We start from the raw sequence: 11,434 nt of genomic DNA on the forward strand, positions 1-11,434 counted from the left end.
ATGAAAGCTCCATTAAAGAAGCATTTCAGCATTTTAAAGTTGCAGCTATGATGTTACATTTCAGAGCTATGCTTGTTCTAAAAGGTGTGTACCATCAATGAAGTTGTTTTAATTTCTTGCATCWAGTCAGTTCTGCATTCCACTCTGCAAGTAAAACCTTACTGCATGTGTAAACACTGTCTATAGATGACAAACAAACTTTGAGAAAGTCAAGTGAGTTTATGAATTTTATAGAATTCCAGAATTTTAGCCACTGGAAGGAGTACCACTTATGCTGCCCTTGAAGTTCKGTTCAAAAGATTTAAATTATATAAATAAGTACTACCTACTTGCAAGTAAAAACAATGTAAAGTGTAATTAGAAGTATCATTTATATTAAACAGTTTATTGATTTTGAATTGAGATTTCATAAAGGTTTTGTTACAAATATAACTTACAGCATTTATAACTTTATGATATCTATTATCTTTAATCCGCRGTACATTTTAACTGTCATATAAATTGACTAACTTTAAAGATTATTGGGAAAAACATTCTTAATCTTGAGATTCTCCTGACTTTATTCTATAAACATTCATGTTCGAAGTTGTATAATTTTGCTGTTTCAATTACTTTTTCATTCTGTTTTGGGCTGCTGTGAGAATTTCTAGAAAGTAATAACAACTTTAATTGTGTTGCAACTGCAATGATTCACTGTACCCTCATAACATTTTAACTCAGGCAAATRCCTGTTGAATCCAGAATACCATAAACTGATGGATTACTTGCCACATATGTACTGTTTAGTGTGCATGTTGTAAGTTGTAAATGTGGAAATAAATTCTAGACCAATGAATTTTCTTCTAGAATTCACCTGTTTCTCTGGCAACAAAAATTCCAGTAGAAGTGAGACACTGAAGTTAATTCTTCAGCTGAAAATAAAATAGCTTTTTTTTTTCCTTCAGTTATTAGTTCTACCACTGACTTGGTTTTCCATGTYAGTAAAACCCTACACCTTCAAACCAGGAAATGTGACTTTTGCATCAGCTTGGAGAAAAACTGGAAGAAAAATTTTGGAATGTTTATTTTTTTGACCATCTGAATTACAGTGTCACAGCACTGTTCCGAAGCTTGCTGAGTAGCATATTTTGCAAAGAGCAACTATTTAAATTATAGACCAGAATCTGTTGCTTTATTATCATAATGTAATATATGGATCAACATGTTATTATTTTTAATGTGGGCAATGGAGCAAAGAGAAAAAGAAATATTTTAATATTTGGAAACCACATTCATCCAGAATGGGAAGCAACTGTTTCACCAACTCTATAGGAAATTATTAGGAAGTTGAAAATATGGTAAAGTTAATAGTAGCAGCATGCCTAATCTATRTTTTGTGTTATTTTTGGAAGACTTCCAGTTAAAAAGCAATACAAATCATTCTAGTGTCTGCATTTCTTGAAGCTGAAGAGAGAAAAAGCCTTGAAGCAAAAAATAGGAAGGCCATGGTGGTTACTTCTATTTACTGTTCTTTCAATCAGAAACTTGGCTGAAACCAAAAATGCATATTTAATAGAATTTAGAGGACTGAAAATAAAATATTATGATTGGTATGGAATACAGCTATCACAGGCATATATATTTTAGAAAACTGCTGTTGTGTGTAGTGTTGGAAGAATTATTTTACTGATTTTTTTTTTTCACCATAGCTGTTACGTTTCTCATAAATTTCCCTGATCATTTTGAAAAGGTGTATGACCACCTACCATTGATCTGACATTATAGATGGAAAAAATTACGGCATATATACACTTCACATTASAGTACTGAGAGTGCCATTTCGACACTAAGTGGTATGAGGATTTTTAAATATCGATATCTATATAAACACATACTCTTTTCCTTTCCATCCCCTAAATCAGCAGTATGTTCACTTTTTTCTTCATCTTTCTTACGTGAGCCAGATGAATTGATCTAGTGCAGTAATGTGGACATAATGTCTGCAGTGGTGTCTGCATACAGAAAATACTAAAGAAACTGAGGGTGCTGCAGAAGCAGCTTCCTACTTAGGCTCCCCTTCCTGCCCTTTTTTATTCTTTTGGAAATACAAATCAATGTGTAATTTTAAAACAGACTGYAGAGTGAACAGAAACAGATGTCTCACTTTGCTCAAATTGTCTGTGACTAAGTACTCCTGTCCAGTGAATTTGTCAGTGAGATTTGTGCTGTGGGAAAGTACTTTTAAGGACTCAATTTCAACATTTAAATACTTTTTATTTAATTTTGAACATTTTTTTTCCTTTTGTAAGGGAGAAATTATTTTAGTTATCCCAGATGTTGGTATTACTCTGTTCATTATTGTTTAAYCAGAAACATAAATCTTAGTACTGTGTGAAACACAACTGGTGGKTTTTTTTAATCTAGAGATGAGAGCAACAATATTTGCTGTCTTCATCTTGGGGTCTGTTAATGTTTTGCATTGAAGAACAAGAAGACAAAGATTGTGGCTAAATTTCAGAGGAAAGGTAGAATGTGAAATGTTTCMGATTTCTAGGGGGTACATGAAATGCCTGTAATGGGGCCATATTTYTAAATCACTATTTGTTCTAATTCTAAAGTTCTATCCATCACTCAGTGAATATCTTCAAAGGACAGGTGTAGTGGCCTGCTAGCTGCAAGGCTGGAAATGTAAGAAGYAGGAAAACTGTGTAGTGGGAGTTTGTTTACAATTATTGCCAAAGAATAATTAGGTACTTTTTGACTCCTGTCATTTGTCTTATTAGATAAACTGCACTTTGGAAACGAGCTATCCACTTATAAACTTTCCCAGCTCTGTAAGTCGGTGAAGCTCAGCACTTTGTCAAAGCAGATCCATTAACCCTCTGACGRTGCTGCTCTCCTGCTTTGATTGCAGCACCACACAGAAGCGCCCAGCCCGTCCTCGCTGCCCCCGTCGGCTCTGCCCTTGGATGTGTTGAACAACGCCGTCGCTGGATTCAGCACCGTYGAGGACCTCATCCGCTACCTCGAACCGGATCGGTGGCAACTGGATTTGGAAGATTTGTACAGGCCAACGTGGCAGCTTCTTGGGAAAGCATACATTCATGGCAGGAAATCAAGAGGTAATTTACTCTTCTGTCTGGCCTTGCGGYTTTCTGCTGGTATGATTTCTTGGCCAAGAAGTAAGAGCATTCTTCACCTTGAGTTTTGGTTCCAGGAAAGGAATATGTTGGAAAGACAGCAATGTCATTGTTGTTAGCATTATTCACCAGGCAATAGCTAAACTCAAAACTCAAAGGAATTTAGTAGGATAAGGCAGCAAAGAGGAAAAAAAAAAAAAAAAAAAAAAAAAAAAAAAAAAAAAAAAAAAAAAAAAAAAAAAAAAAAAAAAAAAAAAAAAAAAAAAAAAAGAAAGAAGAAGCAAGCACAATAGTTTCCTGTAGGGAGCCTGAGAGATCTTTATTTCCAGAAAGTAGCAGGGCATCTTGATGGGGTAACATTTGAGTTTTGTGGGTTTCTTTTTTTATGGAGGGCAAAAACTATTTTTTATTTGAGTAATGTCTCATGCTTACTGTATCATGTCAGTGACTGTTTATTTCCTTAGATATTTTCCAGTCTCTACATTAAATGAATTGGCACCAATCACCTAAATGTTTCTCTTTGATAACACCTTAGGAAATACCATATSTGGTTTGATCATGCAGTTGTCAGCTTAATCAGAAGTAGACTGTGTTTTCATAATTTGTAGATCTATTGATCAGCAAGTCATTTTCTTCCATCTATATCTGACACTCATGAATTTCCTGCCTCATCCCATCCAGTGCTACCCCCTGTTYCATGTTTGTGAATTCCATGTGGATGGACAGCATGAAGGCAATGCCACCTTCCTTGCCCACCATACAGCATAAAAAGGAAAATATATGAGCATAGTTGAACAGACTTCTCTATTGGTAGTTGTAAACTAGATTATCATCTGATCAGCAAGAAAGGGGAAGAAACTAAACCTTCCATAGCTCAAATTTAAGGGTTTGACAGCTAATTCCTAGATCAGAGCCTAGAAATCAACCCTTGTACCCTATCTCTGTTGCTGTTACGTGCATAGAGCAACTGAATTATGAGCCAGAGAAGAGGAAATATCTTTAAAAGCTCTCAGATAGTAATTTAACACTTCCTTAATTAACAATTCAGTATTTGCCAAATGCATGCCATAAGCACACAGTAAGTTGGAGAAAAACAAAATCCAGGTGTTGGATAACATCTACATAGACAAAAGCAACTCCCTGCAGGACACATCTTAGAAAGAAACTATTAGAGTAAATCTTTTAAAGACTTCTAATTAGATGCCGAAATAGATTTTTTCCACTGAATAAACATATCATGGTATTGCCACATTTGTCTTAAAGAGACCACCCTCAGACTGCATTAACGAGTCTGTAATATAATAGCCTGAAGTGGAAAATATGTCCAGYTGAAATGACACAGTGTTAACTGTTATTCAATAGATAGGAAAAGCAAAACCTTTTTTTTTTTTTCTTTCCCCCCCCCCATGTTATTCTCTCAAGCAGCATGTTTGCTGTATTTCAAAGCCTTTTTAAGAGATGTTTGTGAGAAGTGCATGTTCTAAAATTTTTGGTTTTATTCAAACTCTTTGATTCTATGATTAGATCAGTTTCATTTTTACAGTGTTTCAGTGTAAAAGCTGAATTACTGTCCTGCTTTTATAAACATGTAATTAAAAGTGTACTTTACTTTTTGTAGAGAAACTTTCTCTACTCCTACTTAATAATTTGTATGAAAAAGACTATATTTAGACAACCTAAATTCCAGAGAACTTCTGTCTCTGATGTTTTCTCTGGATAAAATGCTTCCAAAAACTTCCAGTCAGGAAAGAAGAAACATCAGAAGCTTTGATGTCTAAATATAGTCCTAAATTCTTTTATACTATTAAACATGCTTAAAAATAAAATATATTTTGTTGTGCAAAAAATTCATCCCATCACTTCCCACTGAAATCTATGTATAATCATTAGATCAKATTCTGAAATCTCTTTAAGGAGGGAAAAAATAGTCACAATCAAAGCACAGTTGTTAGCACTTGTGGTTTTTGTACATTTATATGACTTTTTTTTTTTCTCACCCCACTTCTTGCTTGAGATTTGGTAACAACTCCTATTGTAGAAGCCAGTCAGAAACTTACACTCCCAGGAACATCTCCAAGGTCCTTAGGAATGAAAACCATCCTGCTGCTATCTGTGCTCACACACAAGTGCCCCAACTGGAATTTAATTTGTTTCATTGACTTTGAGAGCAGTATCCAGCTGGAAAAATGTTTTGGGAAAGAAGTGTCCCTGTGGTACTTGATGCACATCCCAGAAGATGCTGGAAAATTGCATTGCCAGTTGCATAACACAATTAATTTCAGGCTGATGTGAACATGGATTAGTTCAGTTGCTTGTGCCAGTGAAGGCACACTCTTGAAATACACTTGACTGTAGGCCTACCTGCATCTACATTTTTTCCTCTCCTTTTCTCCTTCTCTTATTTTTTTTTATTTTAGTGTTTCCCATTTATGTGCTACTGCAGAGCCTTTCACTYCTCCTGAGCTAGTGCTAGACAAAAGAGCCCTGACTGTTGTGTCAAACATGATACATGAGTGGAAGCCAAGTTCAAGGAGTGTTTAAATGTTCACATTATAACAGGTACTGTAACTCAGTGCACTTGGGAAATCCACATAACCTTTTATTGTGGTTAAGTAAACACTTTTAAGGGAATATATACATTCTCTCATCTAGCTTCATGCCCACAGTGTGTGAAAATAAATTTTGAGCAGACAGCTACTCTTTGAAAAAATAACAGCTTCATTCACACACTTCAAAGAAGTGATTATATAAGCGCTAGATAAATTTGCCACAGACCTTTTAATGAAATTGAATTACATAAGGTAGGGCAAGGGTTCATTGTGAGGTATCATAGCAATATACCTTAGTACATTTTAAAGAGTAGAAATCAAATGTGACATTTGTTCGTCTCTCCTGAAGCCTGTTTTAACAGCACAGCACAGTGAAAGATATCTGCCAAGGGCTGACCATGTGTTCTTCCACAGAAATCTTTTGAAATTAATGTCTGCAGGTCTGAGGAGTTCAGTTCAAATTAATTCCTTTTTGTGACAAAATGTGTAATGCACTTTTTATTTCAGTKCATTTCCCTTTTCTCTGTAACTATGGCTTAGTCATAGGTATCGAAATGGACTCATTCCTCTGCTGCTGCCAGAAGGCAGGAGGCACTGGAGAAGGGCATCACCACACAGGCACCTCTGTCCCACTGCTCTGTGGGCCTGCTGGGAGAGATGTCAGTGCCCAGTTTGCACTTTCAGTATCTCACAATGAAGGGCTGGGCAGCACATCAGCTTAGCTTCTTGAAATTCACTGCACCCAGCATATCAGTCTCTGCAGAAACAATCTTCCAGCACAAAGTATTAGCAGAACTAGCACTTCTCACAGTGTGCCTCAGGCATTTCATCCTCATTCAGACAATTAACTTATTGCATGTTGGAAAAYGTAACAGAAGAAAGAAGTGCTCCATTCCTGCCCACAGTCCTTGATTAATGGAGGTGGACATGTCCACCCTCTAAGTGACTCAGCCTGGAGCTATTAGCTGATCAGAAGAGCTTCAATAATTTCTGATTTCTCACAGTGAATCTCTCCCCTRGAAGTTTTGTCTCTCTTTTCCTCTGCTCCCTTCTCAACTTTCTGCAAGGAATGCTCTTGCAGTGTGGGAGGTAGGCTGGTGTCCTATCAGTAACTTCATTGGAGTTATTGCACACTCCTCCCTCTTAAAAATCAGTTTGTTTATTTAGGAGCCTCTGCTAACCTGATAGTGATGGAATGAAGTGCCCCAGCTTGGCATTCGCTGTGAGTGTGAGCAAAGGAAAGGCTTCAGTGTGTTTAACTGACCTTTCACAACAATAAATCCTTACTTATGGATGCCAGTCTATGGATATGGCCTGCAAAAGGAATGTTTCAAGGAACATGGATTGAAATTCCTTCCCAAAGACCTGCTTCTGGGAGAACACCAGTGAGCATTTCTGTTAAAAAAATGCAGCCTCTGTTTTTTTTTTTTTTAATTTATTTTTATATGTAAYATAAGAATTTATTATTAAATAATAATAGATATTGTTTTATTTACATATATAATTATAAATATCATAAAATAATTAAATAGAATTTAGAGGTATTATCTTGCCTTGATAGGCTGAAGTTATTAATGATGGCCTCTTGAGGCTCTTTACATAGTAGAGAAGAAAAAAAAAGGCACTTCTCTAGAGGGTGATTCAGATCAGAAACTCATTTTAGCTTTATTGTATATCTTTTTATTTATGAATGAATAATAATAAAGTATTTCTTTAACCACTGGGATTTTTTTTTTCCTAATTTCTTCTTGATTTAGCTCAAAACCAGTTGGTCAAAGAACTTTTCAAGTTTGTTCGGGGCCTCTATTTCAGTCATCTCAATAGTCATGTTAGGGGTTTCTTTTTTCTGTTTCTCTTTTTTTTTTTTTTTTTTTTTTTTTTTTTTTTTTTTTTTTTTTTAACTAGAGAGAGTAGTACCCCTATCAGTTAGACATTGCTTCTGTTCCTTAATAGTGGATGTGAAGAAAAACAATTCAGGCAAGATATCCCAGAACATGAACACGATAGTCTGACTTCTGAAATAAATWCAATTTACATTGCTTTTCACTTTTTTTTCCAGCCTTTTTCATTTTTTTCCAGTTTTAATTGCTTCTTTCAAGGCTTGTTATTTCTTGACTCTGCAGATAAGATGAACCTAAAGAAGCTTGTCCTCCTTCAGATTTTTTCATGAATTTGCTGTTCAACCATTAGCATAGTGAAACTTTAGTATGATACAGTGGAACCAGTTTATAGGGAAACTGGTACCAAATATTAAGATCTTTAACTTGAAGTGCAAGTGAGATGTTTACAAGCAGGACTTCTTATTTAAGACATGTAAAGAGAAAAGGAAACCTAGAGAAACAACAGAAATATATATGCTGCTATGAAGAGGGAAGAGAAAACAGAGCCTACTAATAGTTATATAGATATATAATCTTGTGCACTTATCTATTCTGTGCAGAATTCACTGTGATGAAAATTTCTAGAAGTTGYCCATAAAAGTGGTTTCTGCTTAGCTATGAATGGTTTGATTCTCTCTTATACTTACAATGCCCTAGTGAAGAAGCAGTAATTGAAATTGCAACAAGGAAGATGTTTGAATGCTTTATGCAAATGATTAAAAAATATCTTTAACATTTCGCAGGATTCTTAATTGCTCTCTGTTTCTCCAATCCAAAATGACTATAGAGTAGCAACAGTGGAGRTCAGAGCATTAGTATGAACAGAACGAATTCCATTTGGGTTAATTTGATAAAACYTGTGCTGGAACATAGTAAGCAAATCTTGCTTTAATTTGAACTAACTTTGCCAGAATTATAAATACATATATATATAATTGGTGAATATTACTTTGCCACGATTGTTCCATTTCACTTCCATGGTATCCATGCAACTGCAGTATTACACTTTTGCTCTGAACCTGTACCACCTGCACAGCAATGAACCTTCCCCATGGGTCCTGCCCTGCTGAAGCTGATTTACCGCAAATGAGCTTGGATTGCAAATCAGGAAAGCACCGTTCTCTSTGTCCCTTTGCAGTGGTGGATCTGAACCTCCTGAAGGAGGAGGTGCGSCTGTACAGCTGCACTCCCCGCAACTTCTCGGTGTCGCTGAGGGAGGAGCTGAAGAGAACTGACACCATCTTCTGGCCGCTGTGCCTGCTGGTGAAGCGTTGTGGTGGAAACTGTGCCTGCTGCCAACAGAGCTGCAATGAGTGCCAGTGTGTGCCAACAAAAGTCACCAAAAAGTACCATGAGGTACGCACTTCCTTTACGTTTGCATGCTTGGAAATACTGAAAGCCAATTAAGGRGTTTAATAAAATGAATGCACCAATATCAATATTTTAATATTTTATGTATTGCATTTGTAGTAAATTAGGTGTTGCATTGAAAAAAGTAAATCCTCCCTTGYTGAAATCCTTTTCTGTGCAACTATKAATTMATTTCTGAGGTATTTACTGGTGCAGTTCAGACACATCCCAACCATCCCTTTTGTTCTGCTCTCTCTGGTGGGAGATATCAACTTCATGAAGAAACAAACGTTTGTTCATTTCCATAGCTATAAATCGATAGCTAAAATTATTCATTATAGAATTATCTAATTAGGTTAACTCTACTGTTTGCTCTTAAATAAAATTAAGTGGAAATCTAAAACTGCAAGACTCTGGTTAAGAAAYGAGATTTAATCACGTTCAACATTATTTAATCAATTTTGTAAACAGCTTGAAGTAAAAGCAAAAATAGTAATGAGGGGGTGGATTTAATGAAGAAATTCMATTTTAATACATTTCCTATCATCCAGTGTATTTCCAGTGCAATCTAGCTCATAGTCTAGGTGTGTGTGATGAAGCACTTGCTGTTTTCTTGATGCTTGGCTTCTTCTTCTTCAGGTTCTTCAGCTGAAGCCAAGGATTGGTGTCCGGGGATTGCATAAATCATTGACAGATGTRCCCTTGGAACACCACGAGGAGTGTGACTGTGTGTGCAAAGGGAATACTGAAGGATAAACATGATTTAAGTGTGCCGGTTTCTTTCAAAGCACATTCAATCAATGGCTGATTCTATTATGGGGCTTGTGCATTATCTCCTTCTGTAATCTCAGTTGTTTGCTTTGGGGATCTTCCATCTTGAAGATTTACAGTGAGCTCTAAAAAGAGGAGAAGCCAAACTGGGATTATATGTTGTGTGASAGCTCTGTTTGGAGGCCCAGTGAAAGGATGGGAGAAAGGCATCAATGAGGGATTTAAAATATATGTATTGTTGTTGGTCCCCACAATTTTCTTGGCAATACATGGATTTATAATTTAGGAGTAAAAATAGAGTTAGAAGGCTGACATCATGGAGACTTGATCCTGCTGGCTGTCTCATTTCTACAGCTCGAGTACATCTGGCCTCTGGTTGAAATCACCTGAAATCTTTGTGTTCAGCTACTCCTACGTACTCTAAATCAAAGTGTTCCCTGTTGTATAAACTTGGGTTAAARCAGACTGTCTTTTGCCGAATTAAATTTAATTTGTGTAATGCTGGTAGGAAGGACTGGATTTTTCCATATGCTCTAGTAAAGCTCCTGCCTTTTAGAAGGAAGACTGGACAATAACGTGAGCTAAGGAAGCAAACATTGAAAAGAACAGCGCCTTTATTCTTACTACTATGGCTGATGATTTTTTTGTGTGTTCGTTATTTTTTATCGTGTACATTTTTATACTCTCCTTTTGACAATATAACTATTTGCTTTTCTAAACTTGTTAAATATATCTATTTTTACCAAAGGTATTTAATATTCTTTTTTTCAATATAACTATTTGCTTTTCTAAACTTGTTAAATATATCTATTTTTACCAAAGGTATTTAATATTCTTTTTTTTATTACAACCTAGATCAACTATTTTTTAGTTTTGTGAGACTTTAAAGCCAGACTTATACAGTTGGAGGAACAGAGAAGTGTGGTTACAGTGGGAAAGAAGCGTGATGTCTTTGCAGTTTGTTTCTACATGTAAAAAGTACAGTTTATTACCTGAATGTAATAGTAGATATAGAYGTGTGGATGACGCTCTAAGCTTGCCACTTCCAAGATACTAAAAATATGAGAGGCAGAGGTTATTATAACCAGTTTCAGAAGCTGACTTTAAAAATTCCCTCTCTTCATACTGGCTTTTGTTCAGGTAAAAAAGAAATGAGCATAGATAGATGCATTCTGGCTTGTTTAACTCTTTAATTTTTATAAARTAGAATGACCTACAATGTAAGGAAAGAAACCAGTGGTTTGCAGCCATCACAATGCATCATGGTCATGGGAAGGCAGCCTTGTCAATGGTGAAGTGTGGTTTTCCATTGACAGAAAGAGCTGCTAAAGTACTGTTCACTCCCAGGAATGTAACACTCTGCAGTGCAGTTTGATGAACTATGGTATTGTTCTTCTGTATGTTATATTCTTTAACCAATACACTTATCCCACCCTATGCAAATTTGAAATGGCAACAGTAAAGTATTTTGCTTGTAAAATGCTTTAACATTATGCCTAGTTTATTTTTTTGACTATTGGATTTTCAGATTGTAATGAATCACAAAATAAAGTAATAATGCTAATTTTGGGAGAATAAATGTTTCAGTGTGGTTGCATATTTGTACCTGTCAATATACAGTTTAATGGGGAAATTTAGGTGATTTTTTCTTACCATTTTGAAAGTCAGTTCTGAAAACAGAAGTCTTCTGTTGCCAAGATTTCCACTTGCTTTGTAAATTCTGTATTACTGTCAGTAAAGTCCAGAAGAAGAAAAAAGAATTAAT

The 11,434-nt window shown here is 35.7% G+C and overlaps 1 protein-coding gene across 1 annotated transcript in view; it reads left to right on the forward strand.

Moving 5' to 3' along the window:
* Positions 1–10,431, forward strand: part of PDGFC (platelet derived growth factor C) — a 53,314-nt gene extending 42,883 nt beyond the window's left edge. Inside the window, exons 4-6 of the mRNA XM_057375273.1 lie at positions 2,894–3,101; positions 8,687–8,904; positions 9,538–10,431. Of these exons, the coding sequence (XP_057231256.1) occupies positions 2,894–3,101; positions 8,687–8,904; positions 9,538–9,654 (543 nt within the window). The 3' untranslated portion in view covers positions 9,655–10,431. The remainder of the gene's footprint in view (positions 1–2,893; positions 3,102–8,686; positions 8,905–9,537) is intronic.
* Positions 10,432–11,434: the final 1,003 nt, after the last annotated feature.

The sequence above is a fragment of the Malurus melanocephalus genome, unplaced genomic scaffold (assembly GCF_030028575.1).
Source record: "Malurus melanocephalus ecotype Western Australia unplaced genomic scaffold, MMel_1.1 scaffold_9, whole genome shotgun sequence".
NCBI lineage: Eukaryota > Metazoa > Chordata > Aves > Passeriformes > Maluridae > Malurus > Malurus melanocephalus.